This window comes from Echinops telfairi, unplaced genomic scaffold (genome assembly GCF_000313985.2).
Source record: "Echinops telfairi isolate 266 unplaced genomic scaffold, ASM31398v2 ScPeMD7_7468;HRSCAF=8506_0, whole genome shotgun sequence".
NCBI classification, from domain to species: domain Eukaryota; kingdom Metazoa; phylum Chordata; class Mammalia; order Afrosoricida; family Tenrecidae; genus Echinops; species Echinops telfairi.
In genome coordinates, this window is record NW_022111369.1 from 71,429,268 (window position 1) to 71,441,880 (window position 12,613).

A 12,613-nucleotide genomic window follows, 5' to 3' on the forward strand; every position below is an offset into this window, starting at 1 on the left:
TCTGGTCCCTCTTTTCCTATGGAGACACAAACAATACCCTTCCCTTGGGTGGGTCAGCGCCCTATTCCCCCGCCACACATCTTTTTTATCCCCTTTCCACCCTTCCCCCCGACATTTTAGTTGGCTACCATATGCACCCCAGGATTTGTTCTGGCCCCTGCCATACTACCAGGTCTTGGAGTATTTGTATGTAGTAGCTTTTTCCCTGTGCCCCTTTTGCATTTACCTTTTTGTTCTTTATATATATGTTTGTATGTAGTAGCTTTTTCCCTGTGCCCCTTTTACATTTACCTTTCTGTTCTTTATATATATATACTTTTCCAGTCTAACTGGAAAAGTAAATTAGAAAATGTAGTAATTTGAATTTTAATAGAATTTAATTTATTAAATATATAATTTTAAATGCCAAATGGGAAGAACATGCTCTGCACATCTGACAATGAAAGAAGTCAAGAAAAAAAAATACAGGCCTTGAGTTGCAATCTTGAAAGATTCTTTCGGCAAAATATTGAATAAGAATACACCGAATCACTGTGCCTAAAAGAGCTACTCAACAGTCCGTGATTTCAGGAGGGAGCATGTGAGCAAGAACCAATGTTGAGAGAACAAGTTCAAACTGCACTGAATGCAGTAGCCAAAAGCTAGACTTCGGGAGTTCATCAAATATCCATTGCAATGTTTCAGAAACCTGAAGAAGCAGTGAAAGCTCTTACTAGTCAATGCCAGGGAATTTAGAAGACTGTTATCTGGCCCATTGACAGGAAAAGATCCATATATGTGCCTGTTCTAAAGAAAGGTAGCCAAACAGTATGCTCAAACTTTAGAATGACATCATTGTAGTCACATGCATCGACATTTGCTTTGAGATCCTTGGTTTCAGCCATACACTGACAGGGACCTGCCAGAAGTTCAGGCTGTATTCAGAAGAGGATGTGGAACAAGGGATATCATTGCTGTTGTCAGATGGAGCTTGGCTATAAATATAGAATACCAGAAAGATATTTACTTGTGTTTCATTGACTATCCGAAGCCATTGGACTGTATGAACCATAATCAACTGTGGATAACCTGGAGAAAATGGGAATTTAAGAACATTTAATTGTGTTCATGTTAAATGTGCACATGGACCAAGGGGCAGATGTGCAAAAGGGAAGAAAATATTTCATGAGTTAAAATTAGGAAACGTGTGTATCAGGGCTGTGTCCTCTTACCACGCATCTTCAGTCTGTATGATAATCAAATCATCATAGAAACTGGATTATATTAAGAAGAATGTGGCATCAAGCTTATTAACAACCTGTGATATGCAGATGACACACCTTGCCAGCTAAAAGTGGGGAAGGATTGAAGCACTCTCTGATAAAGATAAAAGATTGTAGCCTTCAGTATGGATTACAACTGAATGTAAGGAAGCCCAAAATCATCACAACTGTTCCAATAGGTAGCATCATGATAAACAGAGAAAAGTATGAAATTATCAAGAATTTTGTCTTCCTTGGATCCACAATCAATGCTCATGGAAGCAAAAGCCAAGAGATAAAAAGACATAGGACTTGAAAAATCTGCTGCCCAAGACCTCTATAGCGTATGGAAATCAAGGATATTACTTTGACCCAAGCGATAAAATTCTGTATTATCTCTTATGCATGTGAGAGTCATACATTGATTAAGGAAGATCAAAGAAGAATCTACGCATTTGAATTGTGGTGTGGATAATAACTTCTATTCTTACAGGCAATAGGATATCCCCTTATGGAAGGGTCATGGGGAGGAGACGAGCCAGTCAGGGTGCAGTGTAGCAACGATGAAGCACAAGTTTCCTCTAGTTCCTAAATGTTTCCCACCCCCATCATGATCCCAATTCTACCTTAAAATCTGGCTAGACCAGAGGATGTACACTGGTACAGATAGGAACTGGAAACACAGGGAATCCAGGGTGGATGATCCTTTCAGGACTAGTAGTGACAGTGGTGATACCCGGAGGGTAGAAGGAGGGGGGGTTGGAAAGGGGGCACCGATTACAAGGATCTACATATAATCTCTTCCCTGGGGGACGGACAACAGAAAAGTGGGTGAAGGAAGACGTCGGACTGGGCAAGATATGATAAAAAATAATTTATAAATGATCGAGGGCTCACGAGGGAGGGGGGAGCGGGGAGGGAGGAGAAAAAGGAGGACCTAATGCCTGGGGCTTAAGTGGAGAGGAAATGTTTTGAGAATGATGAGGGCAATGAATGTACAAATGCGCTTTACACAATTGACGTATGTATGGATTGTGATAAGAGTTTTATGAGCCCCTAATAAAATGATTAACAAATAATAATTTCTATTCTTAATTCTTTCTCCTTCCTTCCTTCCCCCCTCCCCACCCCATCTCTCTCTTTCTTTCCTTCTTTCTTTCCCTGCACTTTACAAGCATCCTTTGATAATGTATTGGCTATATTTCTGTGAATATGATTTAATAATTAACATTTATGGTCTATAATGATCAGACGTTGTTGCTGTTGTTTGGTTTTTCTTCTTATGTACCATAGAGTTAGAGAATAAGAATATAGTCTATTTTGTTTTAATATATAGCATAGCTGTCTTATACACCACCTGGAAATTTATAAAAAATTGTGTCATTTAAAAGTTTTCTCTTAAAAGTCATGACTTCTTGAGGGCCTCGGGTAATGATAAATGAAAACCCCTCCCTTTTCAAGGCTGATAGAGTGATAAGAGGCATTATGGATGCAATGACTGAATTCCCACCAAAGTACCACTAGTGCAGCCATCAACTACCCTCTAGTAGAGTTTTACATGGTGCTTTGATGCTGAGTAAATATCATCAGAGCTTACAAGTGCAGAGGTCCATGAGTTATATCCAGGATTGAATTTACCAGGACTGACATGAAAACATATTGAGTGATCTACTTTTGTGGTTATTACAGAAAGCCCTCTATAGTCCTCTATAAGTAAGAACTCATTAGAATGGAATGGGTTTAATTTCACTTTTGCCAGACAAACACAAGTTATGGAGAAAGGTTAACTTCCAAAAAGTTAACCAACAAAAATCTTATTCATCACAGCTTTCTGATATCATTGGGCATTTCATCATGATGTAAAAGGCAAACTCTGCAGTGGTAATTAACAACCACAAAATCTTATAGGACATGAAGAAATAGCACACATTAGTAGTTAAAATAATGCTTTTCAAAGTTTCTCTAGTATTTATATCATATGCCAGTCATTAGATAGTTATTGTGCAGATTTCTTTGAAATTACTTGAAATAATTTATTTAGCAGCTACTTAATTCAGATAAAGTACATATAATTTCCCCACTAGATCCCTAAAATGTAGAACAATTACTATTTTCCTAGAAGGACTCCATTTAAGATAAAAGTTGGAGGCAAAGAGAAAGGCACTCAACAGGATGAACACACTCAATGACGCCAGAAACGGACTCAAGTGTAGGAAACCTTGGGAGGCCGTGCTGGGACTGGGAATGTTTCATTTGGCTGTGCATAGGGTCACTATGAGTAGCAACTGATTTCACAGCACCTCAAACAGCACATGTATTTGAGCTATGACTCTTAGGTTAGAGTTGATTTTTCACTTGATTGACCAATTGAGAATAAAGACTTCAGTAAGTTGCTCTTCTAAAGCCAAATATAGCAGTTCAAGTCTGCCCCCTGTGGGGTTGCTATGAGTATGATTCTATTCGAATGGAATGGGTTCCATTTCACTTTTGCCAGACTAACACGCAGTCTGGAGAAAGGACCAGTAACCTACTTCCAACATGTTAGCCTACAGAAAGCTCATTCATCACGGCTTTCTGATATCGTTGGGCATTTCATCATGATGGGAAGCGGCTGACTTTGCTCATGGTAATTCAAAACCACAAACTCTTATAGGAGGTTTTTTGTAATCCAAGTATTTCATGGAAAAATTAAGTGTTTTTAATTATTTATATAAAATAAATAATATGTATTTATACAAAAATGATAATAAATATTCATAAGATATGTTGTTGGTGTTAGTTGCTATCCATTTGGCTCCAACCCCTAGTGACCTTATGTACAACAGAATGAAACACTGCCCAGGTCTGGGTCACCCTCAAAAGCATTGCCATGTTTGCACCTAAGGTATAAGTGGAACATTTTTCTGTAAATAATTATTTTTATTTCTGTTATATATAGAAGTAATTGTCCAAATTATTGTGCCCATACCAAAAGGATATAGTAGGGAAAAGAGAACTTCAAAAAATATTTACATTACATTGGAAAGTGTATTGAAAGTAAGGTTTTGAATTGGGGACTTCCAATCATTATTTTTATTCCATGTTTTAGTTTGTTATTTATACAAATTCACAATTCTCATTTAATTGTCCATAAATATAAATGCTTTTACAATTAAGTACTCTTACTACTCCCATTCTCAAAAGCAGTGAAAGACAAAAACTTGCACATCAACAAAGAATCTATAGTGATTGAACCATTTAAGCAAAACTGGTGATTCTTTGTTGGTATGCATGTTTTTATTCTGGTTCACATGACTTGCCTTGAAACATGTATCTCACATGTAAATAAAGGAACATTTGATGAATGGAACATTGCATCAATGTCTATATTTGTTGTGATAGAAAGTATAATTAACTTTTTGACAATAAACACAAAAATAATGATAAATAAATTGAAGAAATCTACTAGTGTCTTCAGTCGGGAATTGATAAAATTTCCAATGCACTAATAATTATTGGCAATTGGAACACGAAAGTTGGAAACAAGGAGGAAAGAAGCAATAGTTAGAAAATACAGTCGTGGTGAAAGAAACAAAGCTGGAGATCAAATGATAGAATTTTGCAAGTTCAACAAATACCTCTTTTCAACAACATAAATGGCAAATGTATACATGGATTTCTTCAGCTGAAATGCACAGAATTTAAATTAAATACATCTATGATTGGAGAATATCAATATAATCAGCTAAAACCAGTCCAGGAAAAGACTGTGGAACAGACCATCAATTTCTCATTTGTAACTTCCAGTTAAAAGCAAAGAAAATTAAAACAGGTCCATGAGAATCAAAATATTACCATGCGTCTAGTCACCCTGTTTTTGAGAACACCTCAAGAAGTGATTTGCTGGATTTAACACTAATGACAGAAGACTTAATTCACTGTGGGAGGAATATGAAATCAGGATTGAAGGAAGGCTTATTATCAACCTGTGATATGCAGGTGCCACCATCTTGTTGGCTGAAAGTGAGGGGGATTTGGAGCACTTGATGAAGATCAAAGATTGCAACCTTCTGTATGGATATGACTCAATATAAAGAAGACCAAATCCTCACAACTAGACCAATAGATAGCAGCATGATAAATGGAGAAAAGGTTCAATGTGGCAAGGGATTTGTCTTGCTTGGATCTACAAGCAATGCTCATGGAAGCAGAAGTCAAGAGATCAAAAGATGAGTTGCCTTAGATTACTCTGCTGCGCAAGAATGCTTTTGATTAATGTAGAGCAAAAATGTTACTTTGAAGTTTAAAGTGTACCTGGCCTAAGGCGTGGTATTTTCCATTGCCTCATATGTGTGTGAAAATTGAGCATTGGATAATAAAAATGAAAGAAGAATCTTTGTATTTGAATTATGGTACCAGTGACAACCAATGAAAGTGTCATGTGCTGCTAAGAAAATAAGCCAATCAATTTTGGAAAATATACAGTCAGACTGTTGCTTAGAGTCTAGGGTGGTGAGACTTTGTCTTACATATTTTGGATATGTTATCAGGAGAGACCAGTTCCTATAGAAAGACATCATGTTTGTTTAAATAAATGGAAGCTCACAATGAAAAGAATGAAGGTCCACTATGAGATGGATTGACACAGTGGCTGCAAAAATTGGCTCAAGCATAGGAATAATGTGTGGATGCTACAGAATTGGGCCGTGTTTCTTTCTGATGTGCATAGGGTCACTTTGGGTAGGAACCAACTTGATGGCACCTAAGAATAACTATAATTATATATATATAACTAGTATGAATGGCTACCTCATTATGGCTTTCATTTGCATTTATCTAATGGATAACATTGGATAGCATCCTCATGTTTTTTTGTCTGTCAGACTCTCTTTAAGTGTTTCCGCTGACTTCCACCCATACATATTAGAAGTTCTTGTAATATATCCTTATCGAACTTTTCTATCTCAATGCTAAGCTGCCCAAAAATATAATGAGAAAGTAAAATAAAAAGTAAAGTAAATGGAAATTAGATTTATAATTGAGGTGTGTGAGCAATGTCAAAAAAAACAAGGCAGTATCTTAACCATGTGTTGTTGTTTTTATTGTTGTTAATGTTCGACACCACGGACTTGATTCCCACTCATAGTGGCCACATGCACAACAGAATCGAACCCTGCCTGGTCCTGTGCCATCCTCACAATTGTTCTTCAGTCCACTACTACTGCTGTCACTGTGTCAATCCATCTTATTGACGGCCTTCCTTTGGATTGCTGCCCTTCTCCTGTATTAAACATAGTGTCTTTCTCCAGGGAATGACCTTTCCTGAGACAAGCCTGAGTTTTTGTTTTGTTTTGCTCCTAATCCACATTGAATTAATCGTATTTTTTCTTCTAACTTAAACAGTGAAAATTTCTAAACTATCACTCATTTTAACCATTAATAACTAAAGCTAAATATACCACCCTACATTTCCCAGAAAGTAAGTATATTTGTAATGTGGAAGAGACATTATTCTGCAATCAGAATATTAATTTTTATAATTAATATATTTTAGTGATTACATTTTACATTGTCTCAAATTTGCTTTTAAGAACTCTCAGAATACATCTCAATTACTTTTTAAAAAAAATAATCTATCAATGTTTAACCTTTTAGTTTCACACCTAAATCCTTTATTCCATGGACTGCTAGTAACCTACCGCGGGATCACTAAAGGGAAAAAAGAGCCATGATTTCATATTTCTTACCATGTAAGAATTTTACTCTCTTAAGAAAACTGGCATCTCTAGTTCTCTTCAAGAAAAAGTTCTTAATTTCAGTTCTAACTTTTCAGCAGTTCTAACTGAAAAGCGACAGTCATTTTCTAGGAGGGGAAGTTCGGCCACATACTGCACTCAGTCTCTAACTCCCAAAGGGGAACCTTGGGTGAGTACGTGTGCTGGAGGTTGGAAGGAAGCCCAGCTTGATGAGCTTCTCTTAACAATGATTTCAAGTCCAAAGAGGGTCAGTTACTCCAGCATTGCCTTATTGCACATGGGAAAAAGAAATTAGAATCCACTTCCATTTTCATGGACAGTTTTTTTTGCCAGACTGTTTTGCAATGGTGGACTACAAGCCCTCAGAAGTGAAGGGCACAGCTGGAGGCATAAAAACTCTGCATTTAAATCTGTTAACGTACTGGTAGCATACTTGTCTATCATCACATGTAGAAGACAATTCACACACAGGCAGGATAAACCATGTTTTTTATGGCTTCCATTAGATAGAGTCCTGTGGTAAAGGAATAAAAGAAAACTCCACTTTAACCAGGTAACAACAGAGCCAAGGATACCCAGTCTCATCATCTTTCCATTTCTAGACAAACCTCTTGCTAGAGAAAGGCTATGGGGGGAAAACTCAAGTGCTTGTGGCTTCCTTTAGTATGCATGGAGATAAGGGGCTCCTTCCAGTTTCCTTTGCTACACAAAGGATTATGCTACTGGCCAAAAGCCCAAACTGTGGGATCAAAGCTGATGTCTGGAGGCCTAAACCAATTGGAAATAATGATGACTTGCTTCAGTAGGCAAAATCAACAGCCTAGGTATACCTGTTTAGTTACTGTGGGCATCCTGCTCAAGGGAAATGGTATAAGTTGTAGAAGAGAATCTGGTCCTCTCTGTGGTAAGCAGAGACCACCCCTGGAGGTGAGGGCTGACACATTCCATTACTGGTTAGGGAAAGGAACTGTAAAGCCTGTCTACTTCGGGTATGGTTGGTCAGTACCTCTTGCCAGCAGAGGAGTTCACAATGATTGGATCTTATTCTTAGGAGATAATCTATAATTTCTGTACTTTTAGACTTCATAAAGTGTTAGAGATATCAAGAACTTTTTAATAAACACATAAGATGTTGGAAAACATAAGCAGCTAAAGGTTCACATCTTAAATAAAACACTACCACATTTTAAATATGTTAAAATCACCATATTTCATATCTAGGGCTTTTTTTGTTGGTGTTGCTGAAGAATTAATAAATATAGAGAGATATTATCCTTTGAATTCCAGATTTGTAGTTCAGTTAATATGGTTGATAATATTATTGGTTGTGGCATGACAAGCAGAGAAATAAATAATGAGAACACATTTAAACTGTTCTCTGTTAGAAGTAGCTCATGAATTAAGCAATACATGTTAAATAACCAATAATTAAAACAAATTTGAAAATGTTAAATGCTGGAAATTTTAAGTAGTAAATAATTATTTAAAATAATCCTTACAGATTTTTTTAATTTAACTGCTTACATCATTAAAAAGTCTAATTTAATAAGAAATAGAGTAAAACAAAGAAATATTAAAGTTTATTATTTGACTTTACTTTAAAATAGTTTTACCATATTTATTAATTTTAATATTAGGCAAATGTTAGTATACCATTAGCATTTATTTTAATGAAGCTACTCTTATAAATAAAATTGTGTTCATATTTGTATCATTGGAAGTGAATTTCATATATTCAGTATCACACACATGTGCATATTATGGAATATCATCATGTCTTATCTATTACAAAAATTATTAACAATCACTAACAATCATTCATGATATTTCTAAAAAGGAGTGAAACTGCTTTCCTTTTACTCATACACTGAATTAATATTAACCATTTCCTTTAAACCTTTGTTAGGCAGCTGTCCATCCAGCTCCTCAAGAGAAGGGTGGAGGGTCTTCCTCTGTATCAATGAACCTTTGTGTTAACATGATGTCCTTCTCAGGACCTGGGGTTTTCTGACCACAAGTTCAAAGTAGGTAAAACAGAGCAAAAGTGAACACATGCAAGCATAAAATCCTGACCTATGATTCTTCTGATTTTAAACCAGGTACTATCCCTTGGTCTATTTGAACAATTGCCTCTTGGTCTATAGTCTTTAGGAGCACAATTAAGTGGGGCGTCTCATTCTTCACAGAGTGATTTGTAGTTTGTTATGATCTACATATTCAAATACCGTTGCATAGTCAAAAGTAAACATCTTTCTTGGATATTTACAAAATTCATCTGCCATCAGCCATGATATCTTGCATTCTATCCCAGAGTCTGAATCTAGTTTGAATTTCAGGCAGTTCCCTGCCAATGCACTGCTGTAGTGGGGTTTTTTAAATAATCTTCAGTAAATTTTACTTGTATTAATGGTATTGTTTAATAATTTGTATTTTGCCATGGCTCACTTTATGGGCACAAATATGGTTCTCTTCCAGTTTGTTGGCCATTTAGCTGTCTTCTAAAGATCTTGGGAGACACAGTGAGTGTTTTTAGCACAGCACGCTTGTTGAAATATTTCAAAGTAGTTTTCTGTCAATGTCTGGAGCCTTGTTTTCACTAAGACCCTCAGTGTTACTAGGCCTTCTTCCTTCATCCTATCACTTCTTGACCAAACGTCATGAAATGGTTTAATGTTCACCATTTTTCTTACTCTTTTCATATAGTATCATAATTCTGTACTTTGGCTTCTGGAACTGCCTTTTGAAATTTTCTCTTTCGATTTTTTACTTCATCCTTTCTTCCATTTGCTTTAGCTGTCCTACATTCAATAGCAAGTTTCAGAATCTCTTCTGACATCCACTGTGCCCTTTTCGTTTGCTTTGTTTTCCTTTCCTATAATTTTAATAACCCTCTGCTTTTCTCATTTATGATGTTCTTGAGGTTATCACGCAACTTGTATGGTGCTTGGGTGTTAGTGTTCAAATGCATCACATTTGCTTTGGCATGCTCTCTGATTCAGGTGAAATATACTCAAGGTTGTAATTTGGCTGTTGTGGATTTGTTTTAATTTTCTTCAAATTCAACCTGAACGTGCATCAACTTTATCTTGATACTAGTGAGCACCATCTATCAGCAGTGCTAACAAGATTGGCCATAAATTATTGACAATATTATAAAATGCAAAAAAATATTAAACATCAACAAATATTGGTTAAAAATAATCAAAGGTAAGTTGACTTAAAATTAAAAGAAGTATTTGGAGTTTAAAAGTTTCTGATTGGGCAAACACCTGGTAAGTGCTTTAAAAATTGACAAATGAAAATTAATGTTCTTGTGATTAATCTAACTAAATAAAAATTTGAGATCATTGAGGTTAACTCATGCTACTCTGAAAACATCCACATTGTATAATTAAACAATGAGCATACTCAGGTTTTTATTGAGGAATTCTTGAGATTATTATAAAATATATTTTACTCTATATGTTTGTTCTTTAATAAGGAATTATATAACAATTCAGGAACAAAATTCAGGTGTTTTATAGGTATAGCTATCTAATGACTCCCATAGTAATTATAGATTTGTTGTGTATTATACTATTACTATGTCATCTGTGATGTTGAAATGGAAATTCTTTGATTTAATGCATGCATACTTTTGAAAAAGATTATACAAAGGAATCTAATTGTATCTCTAATGTATCTGATTTAAATATATATGGATATTACTTTTAAGTTATTCTATTTATAAAATATACTTATTGATTATAATATTGCTTGAAATGAATTTCTATATAAAATGTTCTCTAGAAAATATATATTATTATATTCAGAAGAATAGTTTATATTTATATCAATGAATGAGATCTTAGCCACAGCATTTTAGACTTCCAGCCATGTGGGCTGAGACAGACCTTTTCTGAATTAACTAGATTTTCTTCTCTAGCACAGCAGGATGTGGACTTTATAAATATCAAATCCCGTATAACTGTTCCCTCATATTTAGATTAAGGTGTTTGAAGCAAACGATGATACCTTTTAACTTGCAAACTTAAGTCCCTAGATGAATTCTATGCAAACAGAATCATCCATTTTTTATGATAAGGAGATAATCAGTGACTTAGTGAAGCTTTTGAAATTTATTTGGAGAATAAATATTTTTTCCCTAAAGATGCTTGCTTTTGAGAAAAGATCTTAGGGATAAATCCAAGCCAAGTGGGAAATAATTGCTTAAAACTGACTTGATTCCTGAGTATTGATTACTGAGTATTAAGCAGCTCCTGTTTCTAAGGCTTATGATCCCTTTAACCACCACTTCCATTCTCGTGTCTCATATTAGCAGTTGCAGCACCCGGCGACGAAAGCCAGATTCCCATCATTGCTGTGTCCGTGACCGTGGGAGGCATTTTGTTGGCAGTTGTTATCGGCTTTCTGCTCAGTGGAAGGTAAGAGGGGCCTGGGATTCTGATCCTTTGCCGCGGATCTCTTCATTTCCTTGAGCTGGGCATTTGGCAAAGCACATACCAAAACACATCAAGCTAGCAATATGTCAATAGATAACCTTAATAAATTAAGGTTTCTTAACCCTTGCCGTGTCTGTGTTAGGGTTTATCTTTAGTACACAATTTCTCCTTTCCAGGCATGCTCTCTTCTCAGCATTGTAATGACTTGAGTTGTAGCTTTATGTAATTAATACTCGTGTAAGCATCTCCCTCTTTTTTGCTATTTTTTTTTTATCTTTTTTTTTCAGCACATTTTTTTCCTTTTATTTATTTATTTATTATTATTTTTTTTAACATTTTATTAGGAGCTCATACTTTTTTGCTATTTTTAATCTGATTTTTTTCTCCTATGTATGTATGATGGCCTGCTCAATTTTAGTCATTGTATCTGAAAATGTGTGTCTCTTTCTACCAGATTTATAGGAAGAGGATTAATAAATCTCATAATCCACATTCTAGAAAACATGCACTTCAAATATAAAACACTTCTGTAATTTTCACTTTCTGAATTATTTAAATTAGAACACATTAATGATGGCATAATACTCATTTAATATGAACTTTATAATAATAAATATGAGTATACCAATATATAGGCTACATATCTCCATTCTCCTCATTTTAAATCAAAGTGGAAGAGGCAGAATCTCAGAAAGAGCATCCTTTGGAGTTGTGCTCTGGGACTGGGTTGAGCATAATCAACCTAAAGCAAACTTTGTAGTCAAATAGCTTTCATTTTATATTCAGGCCATCTTTAAAAGGTTTGTGCTGGAATGACATATGTCCATTTGGAAAGGTTTTAGCATTAGACAATTATAGAAAACTTGCTAAAATTCTTCACGGAAAGATTTAACCCTGCAAAAAATTGTGAAATTGTACTGTAAGTTTTGAAAAAATGTCAGAAAATCAATATTTATATTGATTTTGTTACTGCTGTATCATTGACATCTGACTCTTCAGCACCTATTCAACTCATAAATATGCAGAATTTGGTACTTTTCAATATACTGCACATTATATTCTGAAAATATTTATAACTACATCCTTAAATTACAGCAGTGTCCATTTATTTTCATAAAATGCTGCTGCTGTAGTTGAACACACGGTCTCATATCTGAATACTTTTTTCTTTTTTTCCCCAGCTCTTCTTCACATA

The 12,613-nt window shown here is 35.2% G+C and overlaps 1 protein-coding gene across 1 annotated transcript in view; it reads left to right on the plus strand.

Moving 5' to 3' along the window:
• EPHA5 (EPH receptor A5) overlaps nt 1–12,613 on the plus strand; it is a 317,049-nt gene that overhangs the window by 206,804 nt on the left and 97,632 nt on the right. The window contains exon 5 of the mRNA XM_030888562.2: nt 11,295–11,400. Within this exon, the coding sequence (XP_030744422.1) occupies nt 11,295–11,400 (106 nt within the window). The remainder of the gene's footprint in view (nt 1–11,294; nt 11,401–12,613) is intronic.